Genomic DNA, 26,336 nt, shown 5'->3' with positions numbered 1-26,336 from the left:
CACATATGTTCTACACAAAGTAGAAAAAAAGCGGGGGAAAGGGTCCTAATTTTTGTTAGGACAATGCTGGAAAATTCACAATACATCACTTAATAAGACATAGTCTGTTGAACAAACTTATCTCCTTGTAGATATCTGCTGTATTATTTGGGCTTGACCAATAGAATAGTCAAGTAAGTGACACTTCACCTAAAATAATGACTAAATGGAAAAATGATTTATGGGCACAGGTTCTTAAACCCACGTCAAAGGTGGCAGGATCCTTATTATAACTTGAGTGTGTGTCCTCAGCAAGAATTAAGGTATGGCACTGTGCTCCCAGCTTCTTAAACTCTGACGGTTACAGCCAGACTAATTAGCCACTGTAGCCATAACTAGCATGAGTAACACAAACACTATTGCGCTCTCTCAGTGACGTTTTAACTTGCTAAGCCATCAAAAAACGTCAGTGCTCTCTGTCACATGCATAAATGCCATATCTGACCGACAACAGCTGCTTTCTCCCCCGACTACCGGGTATGTGCAATTTGTTACTATTTTTCAGCTTTAGCCACAAAGCTAATACCAACTTTAGCTAGCACTGTAAAAACAACATGTAGATGCATTACACACTACTATTTATATAGCATGCACTACAACAATTCTGTGAAAACGTACCCAACTAAAACAAATGTATTTAAATTACTTACCTTCTCGGTATGCCTGACTCAGTGCCAAAGGTTGCATGTGGCTGAACAGTCTTCCAGAATCTGGCGGTCAATTGCGCTCTCCTTAAATTATGTTGTTGTCTTATTGGATAAGACTCTAGGTCTTATTATCCAATCATATTTAGTTGTTGTCTTTGAATATATTGCATCATTTCCGGTTGTGGTCAAACACAATTACAATGGTTTTAGTATTCTAATTTAGTCACTTTAAATCAATGCAAGAAAAATGAGTAGTCTCAGTATTGTTTATAATCAAGTAAATAGTACTTTATTTAATCATGTAAATAAGAGAAACATAAAAGGCTTGTGTAGCATTAACTAAATTCATTTGTGCAAATTCAAAAGCCTCCCAATTCCCATTTTTTCAGTGCAGGGCATTAATACAGCAGAACAGATCTGCGCTGCACACACAGATACTCGCTGTAATGACAGGATAAGAACCCTGAGTCTGGAATTATCATCTCTTCTTTTATTCATTGGTGGTCGTGTTGTTAAGTAAGTCACCAAAACGTACAACTTAAGCAAACTGATGCTGATGTTGCCAGATGTCAATTTGTCAACATGACAAAAGACACAACTATCAATCACAGGCAAAACTCTGTGATTACAAAACTACTCAAAGAGCTGAAATGTTAATGTGAAATTATTTTGTTCTATGTTTATTGCTTCATTAATTCATAGATTGTGTAATAATGGCAGTTATTAGTAACTGGCTCTCTTGCATTGAACTCTTCAGACTGCGACGACGGCCTTGCCCATGTTTTCTCCCTGCAGCATCCCCATAAAAGCAGCCGGCATGTTATCAAAGCCTTTTGTGACGTGTTCCCGACACTGCAGTTTGCCCTGTGGATGCACAATACACACATCACAAATACAATACATCACAACAGAAACACAGGTAACTGATGTTTACATCTTTACTTAAAGGAAAGGCTCACACTAACCTCTTTCACCCACGCTAACAGTCTCTTGAGGGTCTCAGGGTGCTTGTGCTCCCACCTACTTTGCAAGAATCCCTCCATCTTCAGCTCCTTAATGATCATGGTGAAGTAGGGATACGGACCTAAAACACAGGTCGTTCAAGAGAAAAATTTAACCCATCTTTCACTCACAGAAACTACAGTTCATGTCTACAATAACCATCTGTGTGCCTCCACAGCACTTGTGGATCTTTAGCAGTGCAGCTTCTCCCTCTAGTGGAAAAAATACATGAATACAGAAGAAGTTGTTGGTGGTGTATTATATGCATTTTGTGTTCTTCACAGTGATATTTGTGGGCCTTTGGGTTCCAGGGCCGCTCCAGAAAGGTCACTGTTCCACTTCAGTCTAATGCCATCTACATACCTTTACACCTGTAATTCAAACGAATTCATACAGTTTGGTAATGAAAGCTTTGAACATCCCAGTTGTCCAGTAAGAATCAAGCTAAATGTTGACTGGGAACTGTAAGTGTGCCAGAGACAGTTTAAAAAGGGGTTTATTTTATATGTTTCTGTCATAGATTTGTGTGTATTTAATTTATTTGCTGAAATTGATTAAAATTATTTTAATGAGATTTTTTTTTAAATTGTCTAAAATATGTGATTATAAAATATTGTTATATAATATTTTATAATTATATATAATAAATATAATTATAATTTTTTAAAGGCTGTGTAAATGAGCTATACACCTTTCTGTAAAGTTTGTTTGAGGTACAGTGTAATGGTCACATGACCAGAATTTAGCTGAAGGCAGAACCGTTGCATCGTGGGTCAGAACTAGCATGGACACAGAGGAAGGACAGCCAAAAATGCAATCTGATTCTTGGACATTACCATGAGTGACTTTAAAAATGTCTGAGAGGGGGGCAGAGAGAAAACTTCCAAGGACATCAGTGATGTGTGGACATTGCTGTTGGACATCTGTCGTTCCAAGTACACTGACCCCACCTGAGCAGCTGATGGAGAGACCTGACTCACAAAGTGTGAGTAAAACTTCATATAAAACACCTTTAAGAAAATTATAACAATATGCTATATCATAAAAATGCCATTTAAACCACAGTCTGGGAGAAACTGTTGCAATAGCTTCGGCTTTTTTAGTTTGAACCCTAAACGATGCACAGACAGCACGCCCTCATCCATTATTTATTCATTCAAGAGTTAAATTTAACATGAGCATCCAAAGTAAAGGCTGAGTAACAAATTGTAACAAGGTTCCTGAAGGGGACCAAGAGTTTCCATTACCTCAGGCATAAATCTATCAAGGACACAAACAAGGACTTCTGTTTTCTCTTCATTACATTGGAGGAAATTGTCTACCATCCAAGAACTTTTTCTATATCTGTAACTCAGAAATATCTTGGAGCTTAGAGAAGATATACAGCTGACTGTCATCTGCATAGCATAACACCCTAAAAGTGTTGAAAACGTGTTAAAGAGGGAGCAGAGATTATATAAACAATAAAGGTCGTATGTCACACATAGACCCGAGAGGTGGAAGAGGACATGAACTTCAAAGAAGCCACAAAAATACATCTTTTAGAAAGACGTGACAAGAACCACTCTGAAGCAGATCCAGATACATCCACCCAATATATCAGCCTGTCAAGCATGATGACGATGGTATGGTACAGTATGAAAGACAGAGGTGTCAGGTGCAGCATCAAAAAACGGAATAATAATAACCTCCAACACTATGCATCAAAATTTCATTGCAGATTTTAAAAATAGCTGTTTTAGTGGAAAAATCGCTACGGAAGCCAGGGCCATCAAGAATGGTGCATTTGTGGAAAAGAGCTGTAAGCTGTAATCTTAGGATTCGTCTGTAAATCCTTAGAAGACTGTGTTTATACCAGACTGGTGCCTCATGGGGTTTAAAGTAAGTTTCTTAACCTTGAATCAGTTATCTCCTGTGAATCCGTCTGTAAGTTTATTAATTAAATCTGATTGGTATTTGCAATAATGCAAAGTATTATTATTTTTCTGTCTGTGCACCAACCCTGGTTGTTCCATAGCAGGCACAAAACTTTCAGGAGTTATAGCAGTAACAAACCTGTCTGGGGTTGGCTGTCATTGTAGGTGGAGATACTTCCACACACAGCTATTCTTCCGAAGTTCTTCATCTGCTGCAGGACGACATCTGACGAAGGGCCTCCCACCTAAAACAAAGCAGCAGTGTCACTTAATGCATTGTAACGTGCTGTGAGGAATGCAGTGTGAATACAAGAGAAGAGTAGAGCAATGATTAAATATTAAATGCAAGCTTGAAACTGCACCACCACTGCTCACGTTTTCAAAGAAGCAGTCGTATCCTTCAGGTGAAGCCTTCCTCAGAGCCTCCTCCAGGGAACCCACAGTTTTGTAGTTGAAGACCTCATCAAATCCCAGCTCTTTGAGGTAAGCCACTTTGGCATCAGAGCCTGCCGAGCCCACCACCTTACAGCCCTTGATCTTGGCGATCTGTCCCACCACGGAGCCCACCGCTCCAGCTGCAGCGTTCACCAGCAGGGTCTCACCCTCCTTTAGACCCAACACGTCTTCTATCCCATAAACAGCCGTCAGCCTGCAGAGAGACAGAAACAGTGAATCCAGCTGTTGCCTCTTTGATTGCCAGATTAATTATATACACAAAGATCACTGCTTACAAACTCTGCTTCAGCTCATCAGCAAAACATCTGGAGTTAGCCACTTGTTGTCTATTAGCACGTTTAGCTGACCTCTTAAACACCTTACAAACACCTATAAATAAAGTCTTACACTAAGATGAATGTCTCAGATGGTTTAGTTTACATTTAAGATTCAGCTGATAAAACTTCACATCGATCTACCTGCTGGAAGAGTCAGAACATCCTGCCACGATTTATCGTCCAATAGAAAGTGACTATGATCTATGCAGGTTACTTAAATCTGTCTTACCCGGGCATCCCGATGGCACCCAGAGCCAGAGACAGGGACACATCTTTAGGCCACTCAGGCAGGATGGGAGTGAGGCCGGTCCCATCACTGAGCGTGTGGGTTCTCCACCCACTGTTACTCACAACGTGGCTTCCCACAGGAAACGCTGGATTTTTACTCTGGATCACTCTAAGGCAAGGCAAGGCAAGGCAAGTTTATTTGTATAGCACAATTCAACAACAAGGTGATTCAAAGTGCTTTACAGAGACATTAGAAACAAGAACAAATAAAAAGCATGATTTAAAATTGAATAAAACAAGCAAATAAACTAACTAACTAATTAACAAACAAACAACAGTATATAAAATCAAAACAGATAAAATCAGAACAGTAGATAAAATCAGTAGTTAAATGTAAGTTTTGAAATTTAAGCTTAAAGTGTGGATTTGGTGCTTTATTCAAATGCAGCTGAGAACAGGTGAGTCTTCAACCTGGATTTAAATAAACTGAGTGTTTCAGCTGATCTGAGGCTTTCTGGGAGTTTGTTCCAGATATAAGGAGCATAAAAGCTGAATGCAGCTTCTCCGTGTCTGGTTCTGACTCTGGGAACTGATAAAAGACCGGATCCAGATGACCTGAGGGATCTGGATGGTTCATACTGGGTCAGGAGGTCATTGATGTATTTTGGTCCTAAACCATTCAGAGCTTTATAGGCCAGCATCAGAACTTTAAAGTCTATCCTCTGACGGACAGGCAGCCAGTGTAAGGACCTCAGAGCTGGACTGATGTGGTCCACTTTTTTGGTCTTAGTGAGGACTCGAGCAGCAGAGTTCTGAATGAGCTGTAGTTGTCTGACTGATTTTTTAGGTAGACCTGTAAAGATGCTGTTACAGTAATCAAGCCTACTAAAGATGAATGCATGGACTAGTTTTTCCAGGTCCTGTTGAGACATCAGATCTTTTATCCTTGATATATTCTTGAGGTGATAGTAAGCTGACTTTGTTATTGTCTTAATGTGTTTTTCTAAGTTTAGGTCTGCATCCATCACTACACCCAAATTTCTCGCCTGGTTTGTGGTTTTTAGATGTATAGATTGAAGTTCTCTGGTGACCTGTAATCGTTTTTCTTTGGCGCCAAAGACTATTACCTCAGTTTTGTTTTTGTTTAGCTGGAGAAAATTGTGGCACAACCAGTCATTGATTTCCTCAATGCATTTACCAAGAGCCTGTACAGGGCCTCGGTCTCCTGGTGACATTGTGATATATATTTGTGTGTCATCTGCATAGCTGTGATAGTTTATTTTGTTGTTGTTTATAATCTGTGCCAGTGGGAGCATGTAGATGTTAAACAGAAGGGGTCCCAAGATGGAACCTTGGGGAACTCCACATGTGATACTTGTCTGCTCAGATGTGAAGTTACCTATTGATACAAAGTATTTCCTGTTTTCTACGTATGTTTTGAACCAGTTTAGTACAGTTCCTGAAAGACCTGTCCAGTTCTCCAGTCGTTTGAGTAATATGTTGTGGTCAACTGTATCAAATGCTGCACTGAGATCCAGTAAAACTAGGACTGACATTTTTCCACTGTCTGTATTCAGACATATGTCATTAAACACTTTGGTCAGAGCGGTTTCAGTGCTGTGGTTCTGTCTAAAACCTGACTGGAAGGCATCGTAGCAGTTATTCTGTTTTAAGAAGTAACTGAGCTGTTGAGAAACTGCTTTTTCAATGATCTTACTTAAAAACGGGAGATTTGAGATCGGCCTGTAGTTGTTCATTTGTGTCTTGTCAAGATTGTCCTTTTTCAGTATAGGTTTGATTACAGCAGTTTTTAGTGATTCTGGAAACACACCTGATAATAAAGAAAAGTTGACGATCTGTAACAGGTCTGACTCTAAAGTCTTTGAGACCTTTTTGAAAAAACTTGTTGGCAGGACATCTAAACAGCAGGAGGAGGAGTTCAGTTGACCTAAGATGTCCTCCAGGTCTTTGCTGTTAATAGGTTGAAACTGTTTCATGGTGTTTAAACAGTTTTTTGGTGGACACAGTACATATCCTGGATCTGCTGTTGATGTACCAATTGCTTGTCTAATTTTTTGGATTTTTTCAGTGAAGAATTTGGCAAAGTCATTGCAGGCCATGGTCGAATGAAGTTCAGCTGCCACTGACACAGGAGGGTTTGTTAGCCTGTCAACTGTAGAAAATAAGACCCGAGCATTATGGCTGTTTTTAGTGATGATGTCAGAGAAGTAGGACCTCCTTGCATTCCTCAGTTGTAAATTATAATTGTGAAGTTTCTCTTTATAAATGTCATAATGAACCTGGAGGTTTGTTTTTCTCCATCTGCGCTCAGCTTTCCTACACTCTCTTTTTTCATTTTTCACCAGTGTGGAGTTTCTCCATGGAGACTTTTTCCTTCCAGAGATAACCTTCACCTTAATGGGAGCAATAGTGTCCATTACATTTAACATGTTAGCATTGAAGCTATTGACGAGCTCATTGACTGACCCTCTGGACAGGTCAGGTGTTAATGGGAAGACCTGGTTAAAAATTGCACTACTGTGTTCAGTTATACACCGTTTTGTGATCACTGTTGTTGATATATTTGTGTGGGCTGAGATTTTACTTTCAAAGAAAACACAGTAATGATCAGACAGGCCCACATCAGACACAGTAACCTTTGAAATGCTCAGGCCTTTGGAGATCAGTAGGTCAAGAGTGTGTCCTCTATTATGTGTGGCCTCTGTTACATGCTGAGTCAGCCCAAAGTTGCCCAGAGTGTTACTCAGGTCTTTAGTCCCTTTGTCCTGAGGGTTGTCCACATGAATGTTAAAATCCCCAGCAATAATTACACAGTCAAAATCAACACAGATCACAGACAGCAGTTCACTGAGATCATTAAAAAAAGTCTGTGCAGTGTTTGGGAGGCCTGTAAACATTAAGAAACACAACTTTGGATGGGGCCTTCAGCTGTAAAGCCACATATTCAAAAGACTGAAAACTTCCAGGAGATAGCTGCTTACATTGAAATGATTCATTAAATAAGACAGCAACCCCTCCTCCTCTCCTGCTCACCCTGGCCTCACTGATAAAACTGTAGTTAGGAGGGGTCGTCTCGATGAGAACAGCTCCACTGTTACTTTGGTCCAACCAAGTTTCAGTTAAAAACATAAAATCAAGGCTGTGCTCAGTGATTAAATCATTAATTAAAAATGTTTTCCCAGCTAGAGATCTAATGTTTAATAAAGCCAACTTAAGTGTTTTAGAGGTATTACTTGTCCCCTCGTGTTTGGGAGCAGTCTGTGGCACACAAGGTATGTTTACTATGTTTAAAGATCTTTTAGAGTGCAGCTCTCTGTGTTTTGACCAGGCCACATGTCTCCTGTCACCTAAAAGTACAGAAAATTTAAAACCTTCTAGTAAACAGGAAAACAACAACACAATATTAAAACAAAATAGTCTGTGCTGTCACTGGGATAACTCATTTTACTAACACAGCTGGCTGAAATTAAACTGTTCAACTGTGCTGTCTTTGTTTCAAGTTTTTTTTGGTAACGAAATCTTGAAGATACATGAGCGTCAGTGTGATGAATAATGTATGTAGAAGTAAAAACAGAGTTTACTTAAAGGTGTGTCTTTTTGATGTCTCAGTTTGTAAAATGAATCCTGGCCTGAATAACAATCTTACTGACAGTGAACAACTTACTGCTATTCACCCAGAATATTCGCTGGTGCTTTGATTTATTTAGATTCAGCTTCCACAGCCTTCTCCTTGTGATTAAAGGGTGGCTGTAGCTTGGGTGGTAGAGCAGGTCACCTACTAACTGGAAGGTTGGTGGTTTGATCCCAGTCTGCTCCAGTCTGCATGTCAAATATCCTTGAGCGAGATACTAAACTCATGTTTCATCAGAGTGTGAAAGTTAGATAGGAAGCACTTAGAAAAAGAGTTCTTGTGTGAATGGGTCTGAATGTATAAGTTGTGTAAAGCGCATAGAGTGCTCAGATAGAGTAGAAAAGCGCTATATAAAGACCAGTCCATTTATCATTCTTCCTTTTACATCACTGTGGTTAAACCCTCTTGATCTTGTTTGCTGAGTGTGATCTTTGTGCTTTTTTATATTAATCCCCACCTTTCAATTTAATCTGCTCCCCGAGCATAACAGTGGGAATCAAAGATATACGGACTGCGTTCTGTGTCAGCACATCATGCAAGTTTTCTGTGTGCAGGTGTGTTTGTGTTTCTTACTTGGCCACCTGACCTCCGATCATCACATCTCCCTCCTTCATGTGGGTTTTGCTGAACGACCTGTTGAGACCAGCGGTGTGTTACAATATGCATTTATATCAGGAGCATTAAAGTAGTTCAGTAATGAGTGACGCTGCTCTCTGATCACCTCATGTACGGGTCGACACTGAGAAACACAGCTTCCAACAGCACCTCTGCAAACAAAACTAAACTCATTTAAAGTGCTCGATGCTTAATGTTTGACAAAAACTGAAGAAGGTGCTCTCCTGTAGAGAGAAAGAAGAAAGACGTACCTCCATCTTTGGGCTCAGGGAGCTCCTCCACCTTCAGCCCAAAGTCACTTTTCTTTGGGAAGCCGTCAAAGTGCTGAGTCATTACCCATGACTTAGCTTTCACCATGATTCTTCTTTTTTATGGCCGCTGTAAAGAAATATTGCCCGTCACTGTTATCAACAGACATGAAAGTGCTGAGTCATCCAGCGCTGTGCAAAATAGAGCTGAATAAAACCTGAAGTGTGACGTTCACTCTGTGACGTTTAGCTGTGGTGAGCATCAAACAACACAAATCATTTTAATTTTTCATGACATCATCGGTTAACTATAAAGTGTAACAATGACAGCGTAGGCTGCCCTTAGGCTCAGTTTCCAAGCTGTGATTAAAAGAACAATTCCAACGAAATGCAGAAATCCTCATCGTGCTCAAACACACACACATTTACATATTTACACACAAGTCATTTGAGTGATCAGAGTAAAACTATTACTATAAAAGTACTGGCTTACATACAAGTATTCACATAGAATCAAGTTCAGTGATTCTGTTTTTCAGACTTTATGAGAATATCAGTGAACCTCTAAACACATTGAAACACAATACTGTCATGGTCTGGGTGGGTGCCAGTGTTTCTCCCTCCGAGCCGGCATCTCCACCCCTGGGAGGAGCCACTGTGTTCTGCTTATTGCTCGCACCTGTGGGTAACTAAGCCAAGGACTCATAAGGCTGGATTGTCGGCTAACCCTAGTTAGTGCAGGCCACCGCTGTGATTTTATACACGACTTGCAAACTATCTTGTCTCATTCTGTATCTCTCTTTCATAGCCATGCACCAAGTTGCCAGACACGAATCTCCTCTGTAGAACACCCATCTGGACCTCCTGACAGTCTCACGGGTTTCTCGCCCCATGCACCTGCCTGCCTCCCTGGCTCAACGCCAGGGATTTCAGATTTCGGACCACTCACCCAGACCACTCACCCCTCCACGCCACTACTGACCACCCACAGCAAGTAAGCAGTGCAAAGGAAAATTCAGAACAAACAGCTTGCCCGAACCATACCTGAATGTCTGTACTCTAATTTCAGTGACTCTGACCCTTTCCCCGGACCCAGCCAACCAGTTTGACTCTCCCTTCAGCCCAATCCTCGGAACAGCAGTTTCACTGACGAGCGACCAGATTGTTTACTTAGCTCAGGCTGCATAAACCCCTTAGGTTTAGGTGTTGCTTCTAGTACTTGTTAAACTCACGTTTCAGTTTTCTGACTGTGTGCACTTGCTGAGAAAATAAACGTTGTCACTGAAACGTTCTATGTGCTGTTCTGCGCCAAGCATTTGAGTCCTTTCTCTTTCGAGGCGACCTCGCCCGTGACAAATACAATCTAACTGTTCATACACAACTACCACTGTAGTGGAGTATCTCATATTTTATGGTCAGTAGCAAGATAACACTTTATGCAAAGGCTTTAAAGGGATAACACCGACCCCCTGCTGATGTTTGCTGCTCAGCCTCAGAGTTACCTCCTCCAGTAAAATCACACTTGATGCAGTTCAGAAACAAACAGCTCTCTCTCCTCTGTGTGACTTACCGCTCGCCTTTCTTCACAGAGAAATGCTGGAAGCTGTGGAGTGGGTGGAAGTGAGGAGAGGCAGGAATGTGAACAGTTATGAGGAGAAAGGGCGGGACACAAGCTTTTATTGCTGGATATGATTGGCTGAAAATATTGTACACTATCTAACAGCACCTGGCCAACAAAGATAAAGACATGTGCTTTAATATGCTGTACAGTTTGTTACCCAGCCGGGTAAGAAAGGCGAAACATTTGTTGATTTACTTTGGATAATAACACGTTGAACTTTGAAAAATGTCTATCTTTGATTTTTGAGATTAAATACTTCAGTTAGAAAAAGGCAAGCTTGTAATCAAAACTCAAGATATTTCATGTAAAGTTTTAATATCTGTAGATAAAAGTTTTCTAAATGTAAATTTGTTTTGTTACCCATGTTGAATATGTGAAACCCATGTTAGCGTGGCCTTATTTTGCATCTCGTAATGCCTGCAAAGAGATGATGGTGTCCTAATGAAGCTTTGCATGACTTCCAGGAGTAGTAAATCCATTTTTTTATGCTGTCATCATATAAAGAAAATACACCCTTGTTCAGGTTTCATGCATTAGCACATAATAAAAAATCATTAGATTGTTATAAGGTCATTACTTACATACAGACTTGAATAAGCAACAACACATATCAAACCATTTCATTATTTAATTAACAACAACTATAATAAAAGACAGCAGCCATGTGCTGCTAATCAAATGTACTGTTTGATATAACACATGAATGCACACATAGCCCAGATAAGTGTATTACTAAGGAAGTGCAGCACAGCCAGGCTTTCTTTGCCTTATCAGGCTCAAAGGGGGCGCTGAATGTGCCATATGACATTTCTACCACACAAAATGATCCCCGTGAGTGACACCGACTGTGACATTATTACATAATAATGACAAAATAGTGATTAAAAATTTATAAAGAACATAAAAAATTACAAATAAAATGTAAAACTATACCAAGTAAAACAAGACACCAATGCTTTAGAAAATAATTAGAGTGAATTTACATGTAAATCTTAATTAAGCTTTATCAAACACACATCTGTGGCAATTTTGATATGAATCTCTTGATTTGTGAACATTTTAGTTATATCAGCTTTACTTTTGAATTACTGTTCTTATATTGAACCTGCAACCTAAAGGGAACCTGTAGAATCAGAGTAAAAGTATATAGCTATAATTTAACAGGTGACATCAGGATCATGTGTTCATGAACACCACAAATAAACATTTAATAAATATTTAGCTTCAGTTTTTTTGCACAGCATTGGATGACTCATCACTTTCATATCTGTTACTATGAGGTTGATAACAGTGAAAGGCAACATTTATTTACAGCTGCCATAAAAAAGAATCATCATGACTCAAGGAAAGTCGTGGGTCATGACTCAGCACTTTGACAGCTTCCCAAAGAAAAGCAACTTTGGGCTTTAGGTGGAGGAGCTCCCTGAGCCCAAAGATGGAGGTAAGATGAGTTTGTATTTTCTCTTTAATTAAGGCTTTAATAGGAATGCACTGTCTTCAGTTTTTGTCGAAAACGAAACCCAGAGCACTTCAAATGTTTTTATTTTTGCAGATGTGCTGCTGGAAGCAGTATTCAGTGTCGACCCATACATGAGTTGAGAAGAGAAAACTTATACTGAATTATTTTCATAATAATTAACACTCTTGATAAAACTACATTGAAACATATTAACAATCATCTATAACATACTGCTGGTCTCAACAGGCCGTTCAGTCAAATCTACATGAAGGAAATAGATTTGATGATTGGAAGTCAAGTCAACAACACACCAACACACACAAACGCCTTTTATTTGTTGTCATGTGAGTCTGTTGTGTACTGAAACATGGCATGGTTTTCATCTGCTGTTAATTAGAAAGCATTTGCTTCATTTTACAGTAAAAAACAAAACGGCGTAGAGGTATGAAAGAGGAACTCTGTCATGCTGATTTAAATTATGATGACTTTGCTATTACTGTTATAAAGCCTCGAGCTGATCATTAGCCAAATCAGGCCGTGCCAAATACTCGAGTGAAGTGAGATCACCTTTCATGTGCTGAAACCTGAAGTGCCTTCACGCTGATAACACAGAGAGTCTTTGAGTGTGCACATTTTTCACTACCAGTTTCCTTCTCATCCTCATTCTACAGATGTCAATAAAGCCGCAGTGAGCAAGAATAAACAGAGTAAGACTTTCCTTGGCTCAACATCTCAAACAGTTCAGCAAATATCAGGAAAAACAAAGTTTCTATGCAGTTTGGATCTGGTAGCCATAGCCTGGATGGGGTTTTCCTGTACTTTTCAGGGAGCCTAAAAAAACAATAAGAATTAAAAAAAAAAAAAAAAAAAGACCTATCGAGTCAAAAAGAAATCAACAATATTTCACTTGTGGGGGAGAATCCAGAAGCGAAGAGTAGAGCAGCTGAAGGCGTTAGACCTCATGGCAGCCAAAATGGGGAAGGGTCGGTGAGACTGTGAGAAGAAGAAGACCTGGGAGTATGAATGACATACAGCAGTACAGAAAGGTACTATGGAGCTTGAATTAACTGGAAAACAACGAAGCTGCTAAAAGACAGGTGTGATTAACAAATTGAAGACGTTCTGGTGATGATGGGAGCAGCAGAGCTCTGGACCAACTGAAGTTCCTGTATGGACTTGTGAAGAAGGATGTAACCAAGCTGTGAGCAAGGATGGCAGTGCTGTTAGGTGAGAGAGATGGATGTGGACAGCAGTGGCCACTCGCATAGGGTACATGTTAAGGCTCTACATAGATTCACCAGAGAAGCATAAATCAGAGTTCAGAAAAACTAGCTGGAAAATGCTGGAAAACTTGTGGGTGAACGCTCTGATTTTGAGCAGTTCTCCTCTGCTTTATGTAATCAGCCAAAAAACCCAGTGGACTAACAAAAACAAAGGAAGAGGCTGCCATCCCATCATGCATCTTCATATTCTGGTCTCACAGTTGTTGATGATTGAACGTAAAGTTAATTCAGATAAGCGCTCAGATTTTTTTCAGTATGGCTGTTCAGTAACAGGACATGCTTCTTGGAGTTATGAATTTCACCTGATGACCTTCTTTAGTAACTCTTGCCAAACTTTGTCTTTACGCTAGATTTATACTTGCCATTGGTGAGCAAGCAGCCATGATGGTTGGTTTACCATCTGTAGAATGTGGCTGTTTAAACCCACAAAAGGGATGAAACCTCAGAATCAGCAACTGATCACAAATAAAATAAAGCTAATGCTGCTGGCAGTTGCAAATGATTATGCAAGTCCCCGTCTGTCAAATCCCAGGTGGGGATGTTGAACCCTTGAGTGGAACCTGAAACTAGTGATTGAGCCCCTAAAGTCATCAGCTCGATGGAGCTGTTTTTCCATGAACTTCTACACAACCTGTAGGCTATTTCTACAGCAATAGAGGAAATTTCACTGCTGAACTTGTTGCACAGGTGACATCCTATCACTGAGCTCCTGAGAGCGACTCATTCCTTCACAAATGTTTGTAGAAGCAGTCTGCAAGCCTATGTGCTCGATTTTATACCCCTGTGGCCATGAAAGTGATTGGAACCCCGAAATTCAATGATTTAAATGTGTGAGTGTCTCACCAGTACCGTGAACAACAGCTTCTTGTGTATTAACATATTTTCCACTAGAGGGAGATGTTGCACTGCTGGAGATCTCTACGCGCTGCGGAGGTGCACAGTTATTTTAGACATGAATCTGATGTGAATAAAATAATTATATCTGCTGCTTTTAAGGACCTGCCTGGTCGAGGGGGTTGAAGTGCTCCAGATATAAGAGCGCAAACACTGTTAACATTTTCTACGAGTTTCAGCCTTTTATCAGAAAGCTGTGGTGAGGGTCAGCTCCATGGTTACACAGGCTGCTGACGGTCTCTGTCAGTGGATGACTCCAGGAGAGTCTGTGTTCCTACACCTCGTTTCTATGAGTCCTGGTCTCATAAGAGTGTATGAGTGTGTGTGTGTGAAACTGGCTGAATGACCTGCAGAAAGCTCTTGGAGTTCTCGGCTGAGTAGAAAGGCGGTATAAAAAAAAAATCAATGTATTTACGGTTCAGCTCATTAAAAATTTTTATTGTGTAAACCAAATGCAGAGACTTCCGCTTCGACTGCTGATGGCTAACTTTACGCAGAGTGTTTAAAAGCCTGGGGCGTGTGCTGACCGCAGGTCATTTCCAAACTTGGAGGTTTGTTGTTGTGTCTTGGAAACATTCGTCAACAGTAATCATGGTTCGTCAAGTGAAGAATCTGGTAAGTGTGTCTTGTTTGCTCTTCTTTTTGTGCCTCTGTCCGTTTGTAACACATTAATGGATGTTTTTCGCACTATGGTTTTATAGCGGAGCAGCTGTGCCACAAGCGTAAAAACAGTTTTGGGTATGTACGTAGATTTTTAGAGAAACGCACCTTAAACAAGCTTTCCAAAGCTAATTGTAGTTATGGGTTGATTGTATTGCATTTGTGTGGAAATAAACGTCATTTCAAATGAGTTCATAGCCTCAAACGACCACCACATCTGAAATTTTCATTTTGTGAAAGGGGAAACTGAGCGTGGAAACATTTAGACTTGAGGAACAGTGGAGAAACCTCAAGAAGATCAGCATCAACATCAATTTCTGTGACGAAGAGAAAAAAAATGCACCATGAAGACGCAGAAAACTACTTTTGGGGGTAAAATGAGCTCGTACTGATCTGCGTAAATTTTAAGCAAACACTTACATGCAGTCTCTAAAGGCTTTTTTGAGCATGGGGAACCTCTGGTATATCCCGTTAGGTTTGGTGTAAATCTTAACGAGCAGTGTAGACGTGTCATACTAAAGCTCAAGTTAGGCAAACTGAAAGCGAAATCTTTCTGGAGGAAGCGTTGGGCTGAAATCCTCTGTGCGTAAATACAGCCGCAGGCAGCGATCAGTGAAAAGTGGACAACAACGCTGTAACAATCTGTATTTTAATGTGAAACACTGACCTCTATTTTTTGTTGTCAGGTTAATTATAAGATTCAAATCTATTTCAAACTATGTTGTTGGTTTTTGATTTCTCTCCAGGTAGAGTTCAATAACATCCTGAAGGAAGCTGGAAACAAGCTGGTGGTGGTGGACTTCACAGCCACTTGGTGTGGCCCCTGCCAAAGGATTGCCCCAGTGTATGAGGTACATGCTGTCAAAACTAAAACGACTCCGAACTCTTGCATCTGCATGTCGATCTGTGCTTCCACAATTGATGAGAATCTCTTTATTTCTGTCCCTCACACATTACAATAACCTGTATATTGGGATGGCTCATGAGCCAGAGGAGTCACTATGGTACTGATGCTCTAGTCCCAGAGTCGACTGTCCCCACTCTTAGCATCATTTTGACCCCTTTGCTCCAATAACCTCAGCAATGCTAAAGATGGCATTTCTTCAATAAGTTACGTTGTGAATTTTTTTTCAACTATAAGTTAGATTTGACACATTAAGAAATTACTATTAAGATGAAAAACAACCCACAACTTTTATGGCACAAGAGAACAAATTCAGACTTTTATTTTAGATGTTTCCCCTTTTGATCCTTCATAAGTGTGACGTGGCAGCAGATGAACTGCACAAGTTTGCATGTTGACTCACTGATCTTCTCTCCTGCAGAAAATGGCTGCGGCGCCTGAAAATGCCAACGTGATTTTCCTGAAGGTGGACGTGGATGCTGCCCATGTAAGTCTGAGTTTGACTTACTTCCTGATGAGCCTTCCTGACTTCAGCTGCTGCCAGGCCTGTGCTAGCGCAGAGATCCTCGACACGTCTCTGTACAGTTGCTGTCAAACATGTTTGTGGTTTTTGCAGCATTTTATGGAACATCACACGACAAATGAGAGTGCAGGAAGAATCAAATAAATTGCATAAAGATTCATTTCTGTGCTGTGGGAAAGAGGCAACACTGAAGTGTTGGAGAGTATGATCTTGGGTAGCTGAAGAAGCCCGTCTTAGTCACGCTATGCTTAATGGCTTCTTCTTAATTGGCCTCTCGCCACATCTACAGCTACAGTTGGTCATAACCATCTGTAGTCAAGAGAGATCTTGATGACCCAGTGAGCTCATCTGATGTATTTGCTTCTCTTTCAGGATGTGTCCTCATCCTGTGGAATCAGATCCATGCCCACGTTCCAGTTTTACAAGAATGGCCAAAAGGTAAGTCAAAATGCTACGTGTACCTGTCAGCTTGGTGCAGATGTTTGGCGTGTAATAGATTTTTGGACACATTGAGCCTCGTGCTCAAAATTGTTTTCAAGTGACACATAGAAGTGATCTTTAATATAGTGTTTGGCATTCACCTGCCGGAGAAAGGCCTCAAATCTTATGTTGCTTGAAGGATTCCTTCCTAATCTTGCACAGTAATGCTCTAAAGGCACGTCATACATGAGTCACTTAATATTTTCTAACGACAACAAAGCAATGAACCTTTCTGACAAATAGAGGCGAGCTCGCGACATTAAACACCAGCTTGAGGAGGCGCCTGTGATCGAAGCCAGACCTTCACTCAGTGGTCTCAGGATTAAACAAATTGAGTTAAATATCTCTCATAAATAAGGGTTTAGGTTGTGTGAAGCTTATTGTCTCCTATTTTACATTTTATCTAAGATAAATGGAAAATTATGTTTTGTTTTGGGGCTTTTTATGACATTTTTAACCCTCTATCCTTGTCTTTCAGCTCCACGAGTTCTCCGGAGCTGATCAAGCTACACTACTTAAAAAAGTAGAAGAGCTGAGATAAGAAGTCCAGTCAACACACGGCCATGTTGCAAAAAACAAAAATGCCTCACATTACGATCTGTACATGATTCATGAGCATGAAGTCTATCTTTCACAGGCAATAATATATCTACATATCCTTTAATATTGACATAGCTTTCCTGTCTTAACAAAATATGATGCTGATAACTTTTAACTTTGTTTTTCTGAAAGTTTGACTTTGATCCCAAACTGCTTTGTATGTTTTGTGTTCAACAAAGTACATACAATAAATGGATTACATCAAATCAAGAGACTTGATGGTATTTTATGCATCAATAAAAATGGGAGAGTAGTTTACACATGTGCAATGGGCCATCACAGCAGCAGCTTTGACGCGTTGTACAAGTACAGCTTCATTTCACAAAAAGTCCTCAGAGCTGAAAAACACATTTAAGTTCTGTTTAAAAACTGCAACCAAAACGACTGTACACAAACTTCAAGCGTCACAATCTCTTTTCATCTCATGTCAAATGCTTTGACTGAATTTTTACAATAATTTCTTTAAACATAGCACCTCATTTTGCATGTGCATTTGTATACATGCATGTTAGCATGCTAATCAACCCTAAATGGACTGGAGCTGAGACTGATGATTATACTGCATACATGATTTCCACAGCCCTGTCATAGATTGGTGACCTGTCGAGGGAGCACAGCAGCTGGGATTGGCTGAATAACGGCCACCACCAATGAAAACATTTCCAGAGCAGTTACTGTGGAAAACATCTGCACAGAACTTCATGACAATCCAGCTGATCAGCCTTACTCTTACTCATTAAATTTATCTTTCAGTCTTTTTCACCAGCACACCATGGAGCAGTGTGAAAACCAGCAAACAACCGGATGCCACGTAGCATTTTGCAGCAAAGGTTTGGGCAATTTGCATAGGAAGTTGGGCGACATCTGAGAACTGCAAGTGAGAAGTTCTTGTGTTAGACCCTCCTACAGCCACCGAACTCACTTATTCCCACTTTACACCAACAGGTTGTTGTTACTGTGCTTTCGAACACCAGCATTTATGTCTTTTTTCAAATGTATGAACCGGTTTTTGATTAGGTACTGGTACAGTGCCAATGAAACCAGTGGTTAAAACCGGCTTATCTGACTGACTCTTTTGTTTTGTGTCAGTGAGCCTTTGTTTGAACACAAGTGAAGAAGAGGACACACACAGACATGTCAAATTAAGATCAGAGAAATGCTTCCTGTAACACACACAGATTCTATTCCTGTGAGCGAGTTACGCAGTGAAGATGATACTGAACAATAATGCAGTGAAATAGGAAAATATGAGTCTTCAGAATGAGGTTTGCAGCAGCATTGAGCCATTTAACCTCACGCACACAAACAAAGGCAGTGCAAACACATCAGGACAGCAACAGTGTGTGCAGGGAGGCAGCAAAGAACTCAGCAGCTGTTCAGGGGAGCTTACCCTGGATCCAGCCTTTGTTTTTAATATTTCATGTAAAGCATCTGAACAGTCATTTGAGTTTCAGACTGCACACAGGGATTCAGTGTGGAGCCCAATCAGTGGTTTGACTGTCTGCTTTAGTATCTGTACTTGTGCATAGATAAGAACGGGTCCAACATGCATCAGACAGATAGATAAAAATGTATTTGTCCATTTGGTAAGAGCAGCTCTGAAGTCCTCTGTGTTAGTCTGATGAGCTCTTACACAGTGACTTTGATGAAAATGAATGAAAATGGATTTTTAACCCTTTTCTTTTTATTATTTATAGCAGTAAACTATTTTTCAGATTATTAAGAAAGTAACATCCTCATGTTTCAGCTATCATGTGAACGTTTTTGCATTTGTTTCTAATTCAAATGCAGCATTTTTTTTAATGATTCAGTCATAAAACTGCTGTCAGGTGATGTTTTTATTCAGACTTGTGCCGAGTGAGAAAAGCAATTTCTAAATTTCCCATATTCCTGGATTCAGTTCAGCTGGCACTCCCATCATATCAAAGCAGAAATACAGACGTGTGCCTCTGTTGTTAAGGTTTACTCATCTGGTGGGAGTTACAATAAAAAGTCAAGAATCAGGTCTTTAAATCCTGATAAAACCTACTGCATGGCTGATTTTTTTTAAATAACAAATATTTTAACAAAATGTCTTAAAATAATATCGTTTGGAGTATTTTTGCCTAGTTAACAAAACAATGAGATAAGTGCACCTCAGGCTGTTACTCAGGTATGTGAAACTGCTGTGTCATTGGAAGTTGTTTTTCTTGTTTAATGGTGAGGTTGTTCCTGGATCCAGTCTACAGAAAGTATTCACACAGTTCATGATACAGAGAAAAATAAGAGTTGGTGGAACTTCCTTTTACGTTGACTACCTGAAACACACAGGTATCAATTCACCCAAAATCTTAGTAAACTAACCTGCTTCCATACAGCTGTTTTCTGCGGACTGTCCTCACTATAGCAAGATCTTTCTTCCACTGCTCTGTGCTGGTTTTTATACCCCAAATTTTGTCGTCTGCTTTTACCCCGAGGTTTAAAAGGCCTGTGTGTTTCATTTTTCTTGTCCTTGTGTAACTTGGATTTTGAACAGCAAGTTAATATAGATTATTGCTACTTGAAACCAGAATCAGAAGATGGAGAACAATCAATCCTTTTGACATCATTTAACTATTCAGTGACTTACAAGTTACTTACAGCTCTAGTTTGCATCATTGATATGTTTCAGAGATATAGCATTAAAACATATCCCAGCTTATCTGTACCGTATGTGGTAATGCTTCTCGGCTCTAAGACGCAGCACATTTCACCAAACTCAGACTGCAGATTAAGAGCAGCTGAGTGGGTGACTTCTTGTCACGGCAAGTGTTGTGAAACTGATTAAGGAACTCAATAATGATGCAAAGAGTTTTGAGGGTGTGTTTGTCTTCCTGTTGTAAAAGGGATTTTTGAGAATGTAGACAAGCTGCTGCACAAGAGTTTATTTTCCTCATGTTGGCAGGTGGGGAAAGTGGAGCTCCCACCAGGGTGTAGCTGTCGTCACACTGAAACATCAGAGGATGCCTGGTGTTCACGTTGAGTTCAAGCACCTTACTGGTGCGGCCACTGACCACTGACAAAGCAGAAAAACCACAGGGATGTGACATAAGATGTGTTTGATGCACACGCCAATTCTTTGCTTGCCATGCTCTCACGTGCTATTGGTCAGACAGGTGAGTGACTATGGGCCAAGCAGCTGCACAATGGCACAGACGTGACATGCAAATGTGCAGGTTAGGCACCCGTTGCTTGCTCAGTTTGCACTTAGGGAGGAGCCCCGCAGGACAATGAAGTAACCGTGTTATTAAAAATATTTCCGACACACCGCGGCCTGGTGGGTGTGAGAAAGGGGTGTGGTCCTAAACCTTGCAAATGAATATTAAAGTAAAAGGAACCTGAGTTTGTTTACAGCTGAACTGTAGAGGGGTTTACATTCCTCCTGAGTGCTATACGCCACCTAGTGGCATTTGTGAGTACATGTACCATGTCCTGGGATAGTACATGCACAGTAAAGTCATATTACCTATAAATCAGCAATTAAAGCAAAAAAATACTGTGATTTCACTTTGCACATTATTTACAAGTTCTCTTTTTAATCGCTCCTCAGATTTTGACCTTTAAGTGTTATTTTAATCCATATTTATGACAACAGGCAGTTGTTTTTGGCCAGATATCTTTGTGCCAGTAGACTCAGTGAAAAAGAAATTGCTGAAAGAGCATTATGGTTAAATATCCAACATTATCTCAAACACGTCTGTCTCCTTGTCTGTGCACAAACTTAACCACACACACTGGCTGTTCGGTCTCCCTGGCAGGTGTGAGTGGAGTCTCTCTGTGACAAAAAGGGAGAGGAATATTTGATGACCAAGACGCAGAAACATGTATACATTATGTGAGTTTAGCCTGCAGTACTAGTGAAGTACTGACGTGAACACACAGCCTGAAATCACAACACTCGGTTGACGAATGCTTATTTTATGTTGTTTTCCTGCAGAGGAAAAAAATGTATATAAAGATAGAAAAGATACAAGTATTATGATCAATCTACAAATGTCTCACCTGAACTTATTAGTTTGCATCTATATGTAGAAATGATGGTTTGCACTTTAAACCTCTGAGTTCCTCACACTGAGACTGTGAGGAACTCAGAGGTTTAAAGTGATATTGTTTTTAAATTTTGGGGAAAAACATCTGTAAAGCAACAAAGAAAGCTGGATTTTGGTCTTTAACCTTATTGGCAGCGTGCCCTCTGTCACACCTCAGATGGTGTGCTAAACGTTCGGCCAATAAGATTGAACATTAAAAGCACGTCTCCCACTCCTTTCTCCTCTTAAGCGTCTGCAGAGCTGCCTCTGCTCACTTCTACCCACTCTCGCTCCACAGCTTCCAGCATTTCTCTGTGAAGAAAGGCGAGCGGTAAGTCACACAGAGGAGAGAGAGCTGTTTGTTTCTGAACTGCATCAAGTGTGATTTTACTGGAGGAGGTAACTCTGGGGCTGAGCAGCAAACATCAGCAGGGGGTCGATGTTATCTCACTCTGACCATGAAATAGTTGATGCTCCACCACGGCGTTCGCTTTTATTCGCTGTAAAGTGTCAGTTCACTGATGTGGTCGTAACATCTGAACTTGTTTTATGTAAATGGTGAATGGACTTATTCCCACTTTACTCATTCATTGCACATAAAGTGACATTTTTCAAGTTTTGTTGTTTCACTTTTAATTATTTGTTAATAATATAATTCAGCTGGATGGAGGTCAGACCACATGTTAAGCATAAATCCATCATTCAACATGCTGCATTTGAATACCTTAAATTAAAAAAAGTTTACAGAGTCTCTGAAATTAGGATTCAAAGCAGTCCTCTTAGAGGCCACAAGCCTTGGAGTCTTTCCATATCTTCAGGCTCTTTGTACGGAAACGTTTTCAGTGTTTCCAAAACAATCAGACTGAACTATGAGCACAATTACACATATTGCTGTTGCTGTTTGTTACACAGTTTAAGTTCTTTATAAAAGTAATAAAATGTAAAGCATTTAAAACAGACTTATAGACATGAATCTTTTCCACAAATATCACAAAGGTGATCACATAGAGACACAAGGTGTCAGTTCACTGATGCAGTTGTAAAGACTGAATGGTGAATGGAGAAGTACTTATACAGTAATATTTTTACTCTCAAAGCACTTGTGTGTAAATGTGTGTGTGTGCAGGAAAAGGATTTTTGAATTTCTAACCTGGATACTCAGCATTTTAATGTCTGTTACTATGAGTTTAATAACAATATTTCTTTACAGCTGCCGTAAAAAAAGAAGAATCATGGTGAAAGCTAAGTCATGGGTAATGACTCAGCACTTTGACGGCTTCCCAAAGAAAAGCGACTTTGGGCTGAAGGTGGAGGAGCTCCCTGAGCCCAAAGATGGAGGCAAGATAACTTTATTATTTCTATTTGCTTAAGGAGTTCACGCTCTTTTTTTATGTCAAGCTTTTAGCATCGAGCACTTTAAATGAGTTTACTTTTGTTTGCAGAGGTGCTTCTGGAAGCAGTGTTTCTCAGTGTTGACCCGTACATGAGGTGAGCAGAGAATATAGAGGATTTTAAAATATATTTTACATAGTAACACTGCTGATATGAATCTGTTGTAAAACACTGTTGACAGGCTGCTCAGCAAAATCCACATGAAGGAAGGAGGTGTGATGATTGGAGAACAAGTGGCCAAGTAAGTGTTTACCTGTTCATATAATACGACAACGACTACTACTAATAATGTTTTCCTTTAGAGTGATCCAGAGTAAAAATCCAGGATTTCCTGTGGGAAGCCACGTTGTGAGTAACAGCGGGTGGAGAACCCACACGCTCAGTGATGGGACCGGCCTCACTCCCATCCTGTCCGAGTGGCCTAAAGATGTGTCCCTGTCTCTGGCTCTGGGTGCCATCGGGATGCCCGGGTAAGACAGATTTAAGTAACTTGTATGGATCAAAGTCACTTTCTATTGGACGATAAATCATGGCAGGATGTTCTGACTTTTCCAGCAGGTAGATCGATGTGAAGTTATATCAGCTGAATCTTAAATGCACATTGAGACAGGACATATTGGATTCATGTCAGTGATGTAAGACTTTGTTTACAGCAGCTTAAGGAGGTTTCAAGAAGTCACTGAGTTTTACTCTCATATGTGATCAGCATTGCATAAAAGAGTCCAATAAACCTTCTTAACAAATGCTGGTTAGGATGATTAATTTGGAAGAAACTGACATGGTTGATGATTATCATGACGATGAATGGCATTTCTAAGGTGTAAACTGATGCTAATAGACAATAGAGTGAATCATGGGCAGAAAAAAGTCTTCTTTTAAGAAAGTAAGTGGGTAAGTCAAATGTTTTGGCTTGCTGGTGAGCTGAAGTCACCATCTATGCACTTACTAATGACCCTTTGATGAATGTAATTAGAGTTTATATGAAGCTCAAAATTGAGGAAAAACAGCAGGATTTACTGTTTCTGTCTCTCTGCAGGCTGACGGCTGTTTATGGGATAGAAGACGTGTTGGGTCTAAAGGAGGGTGAGACCCTGCTGGTGAACGCTGCAGCTGGAGCGGTGGGCTCCGTGGTGGGACAGATCGCCAAGATCAAGGGCTGTAAGGTGGTGGGCTCAGCAGGCTCTGATGCCAAAGTGGCTTACCTCAAAGAGCTGGGATTTGATGAGGCCTTCAACTACAAAACTGTGGGTTCCCTGGAGGAGGCTCTGAGGAAGGCTTCACCTGAAGGATACGACTGCTTCTTTGAGAATGTGAGCAGTGGTGGTGCAGTTTCAAGCTTGCATGTAATATTTAATCACTGCTGAGCTCTTCTCTCGATCTTTGATTTTTAGGTGGGAGGCCCTTCTTCATTCATTGTCCTGCAGCAGATGAAGAACTGTGGAAGAATAGCTGTGTGTGGAAGTATCTCCACCTACAATGACAGTGAACCCCAGACAGGTGTGTTACTGCCCTAATTTACTTTTCCTTGTCAAAGACATGAGCTCAATACAGACTATTTCATAGGAAATAATAAAAATAATACTGAGACTGACTTATACATCTATACTAGATATTTCCTGGAAATTCATCTTTATAAAAGTGTAAACCTGGCTACACAACCAGTTTAAGGTTAAGCAACCTACTTTAAAGATAATATTTTCACAGAGCGGCCTTTAAGGTGTCGCAGATAAATACAACAAAATAAAACCAGTACCAAAAAGAAGATTTGAAAAACATAAATTTCACACCCAAGCCTCAACTCTTGCGGCCCAGTACCAAACGACTCACAGACCAGCCCGGGCATAGGGAACCCTGCCTTATGTGTCAGGAGTATCGGAGCCGTTGAGATGCATTTTTCTATAAATCGCGTATCTGTGGCTTTTAAACCCCAAAACACGATGCGCCAAAAATTGGTCCACCCCCAGGATCAGGTCCCCCGACACAAACAGAGTAACATAGTGTACGCTGTCAAGTGCCAGGAGGATTGCCAGGATTTATACATCGGGGAACCCAAACAACGGATGGCACAACAGAGAAGAGCCACCTCATCAGGCCAGGACGCTGCAGTCTATTTGCACCTACAGGCCAGTGGACACTCTTTCAATGATGAGGATGTAACATCCTGGACAGGGAGGAACGCTGGTTTGAGCGCGGAGTCAAGGAGGCCGTTTACGTGAAAAGGGAAAGACCATCTCTGAATCAAGGAGGGGGCCTAAGGATACATCTGTCACCATCTGTGATTGCAGACATTCCCCAACTCTCTGTGAATGGTACTCATGGCCATTGATCAGTGGGCTTTGATCAATGAGCTATGATCAGTGGTTGTTGCTCAATGGTCATGACAATTTGCATATTAATGACCAAGGAACTGACCTCACAGCCCATTGTTCATTCAGTGGGCTGGTTTCAGTCATTGTGCGAGGTTGGAGAAACCTGCGGTCAGCTGAGACTGAAGAAGTCACTTGGATGAGCGATGAAACATTTCTCCCACTGAAAACACTTTGTCAAGATGAACAGAATCAACTTTCGGGGGGTTTTGAGCTAAAGATCCTCAGAGATAATGTGACTTGTTCATGTCCCTTTGATCCACCGACTACAGCAGGTTTTTATAGATTTTGGTGTTAAACTCTTTAATTAGGCCTACTAAACTGTAGGGCTTCATTATAGCTTTAACTGTATCTAAGTAGCACTCAGCAAAGGCGGAGACAGTGATATTATGGGATGGCCCTGGTTTCTTCCCATTTTCTACTAGAGGGAGATGTTGTCCTGCTGAAGACCCATAAGAGCTGTGGAGGCACACAGACAGTTATTTTAGATATGAACTGTAGTTTCATTGTTTCATTTTTCTCTTGAATGATCTGTATTTTAGGGCCGTACTCCTATTTCACTGTGATCCTGAAACAGCTGAAGATGGAGGGCTTCATATACAGCAGGTGGCAGCACAAGAACCATGAGACCCTCAAGAGACTGTTGGCGTGGGTGAAAGAGGTCAGCTATTTAGTCCTTTATCAAAGAGAAAAAGATATAAACATCAGTTACCTGTGTTTCTGTTGTGATGTATTGTATTTGTGATCTGTGTATTGTGCGTCCACAGGGCAAACTGCAGTGTCGGGAGCACGTCACAAAAGGCTTTGAAAACATGCCGGCTGCTTTTATGGGGATGCTGCAGGGAGAAAACATCGGCAAGGCCGTCGTCGCAGTCTGAAGAGTTCAATGCAAGAGAGCCAGCATTACTAATAACTGCCATTATTACACAATCTATCAATTAATGAAGGATTAATCAATAATCATAGAACACAATAATTTCACATTAAT

At 40.5% G+C, this 26,336-nt stretch overlaps 3 protein-coding genes across 5 annotated transcripts; 2 read left to right on the top strand and 1 right to left on the bottom strand.

Annotated features, from left to right (window-relative positions):
* Positions 1–949: 949 nt before the first annotated feature.
* LOC113018896 (prostaglandin reductase 1-like) lies at positions 950–10,709 on the bottom strand. Of its 3 annotated transcripts, none has more exons than XM_026162311.1 (9): positions 10,691–10,709; positions 9,124–9,250; positions 8,979–9,024; positions 8,831–8,890; positions 4,607–4,774; positions 3,980–4,253; positions 3,744–3,849; positions 1,652–1,770; positions 950–1,550 (listed from the first exon to the last, which is right to left on the bottom strand). In XM_026162311.1, the coding sequence occupies exons 2-9, from the start codon at positions 9,227–9,229 to the stop codon at positions 1,440–1,442; spliced, it is 990 nt and encodes a 329-aa protein (XP_026018096.1). In that variant the 5' UTR covers positions 9,230–9,250; positions 10,691–10,709; the 3' UTR covers positions 950–1,439. The 3 variants fall into 3 exon arrangements, with proteins under 3 accessions (XP_026018096.1, XP_026018097.1, XP_026018095.1); XM_026162312.1 differs by lacking the exon at positions 10,691–10,709 and adding an exon at positions 9,339–9,357; XM_026162310.1 differs by lacking the exon at positions 10,691–10,709 and having other exon boundaries at positions 9,124–9,345.
* Positions 10,710–14,841: 4,132 nt separating this feature from the next.
* Positions 14,842–17,750, top strand: LOC113018910 (thioredoxin-like). Its single transcript, XM_026162330.1, has 5 exons — positions 14,842–14,992; positions 15,784–15,888; positions 16,363–16,428; positions 16,837–16,902; positions 17,423–17,750. Exons 1-5 carry the CDS (start codon positions 14,969–14,971, stop codon positions 17,483–17,485), a joined length of 324 nt encoding a protein of 107 aa, XP_026018115.1. The 5' UTR covers positions 14,842–14,968; the 3' UTR covers positions 17,486–17,750.
* Positions 17,751–21,875: 4,125 nt separating this feature from the next.
* LOC113018895 (prostaglandin reductase 1-like) lies at positions 21,876–26,336 on the top strand. Its single transcript, XM_026162309.1, has 9 exons — positions 21,876–21,921; positions 22,801–22,928; positions 23,033–23,078; positions 23,164–23,223; positions 23,285–23,452; positions 24,019–24,292; positions 24,374–24,479; positions 25,891–26,009; positions 26,116–26,336. Exons 2-9 carry the CDS (start codon positions 22,823–22,825, stop codon positions 26,224–26,226), a joined length of 990 nt encoding a protein of 329 aa, XP_026018094.1. The 5' UTR covers positions 21,876–21,921; positions 22,801–22,822; the 3' UTR covers positions 26,227–26,336.

Source organism: Astatotilapia calliptera, chromosome 3, assembly GCF_900246225.1.
Source record: "Astatotilapia calliptera chromosome 3, fAstCal1.2, whole genome shotgun sequence".
Classification (NCBI taxonomy): Eukaryota; Metazoa; Chordata; class Actinopteri; order Cichliformes; family Cichlidae; genus Astatotilapia; species Astatotilapia calliptera.
Note: the sequence above shows the minus strand (reverse complement) of the source record. Positions and strands in the feature narration are given on the sequence as shown.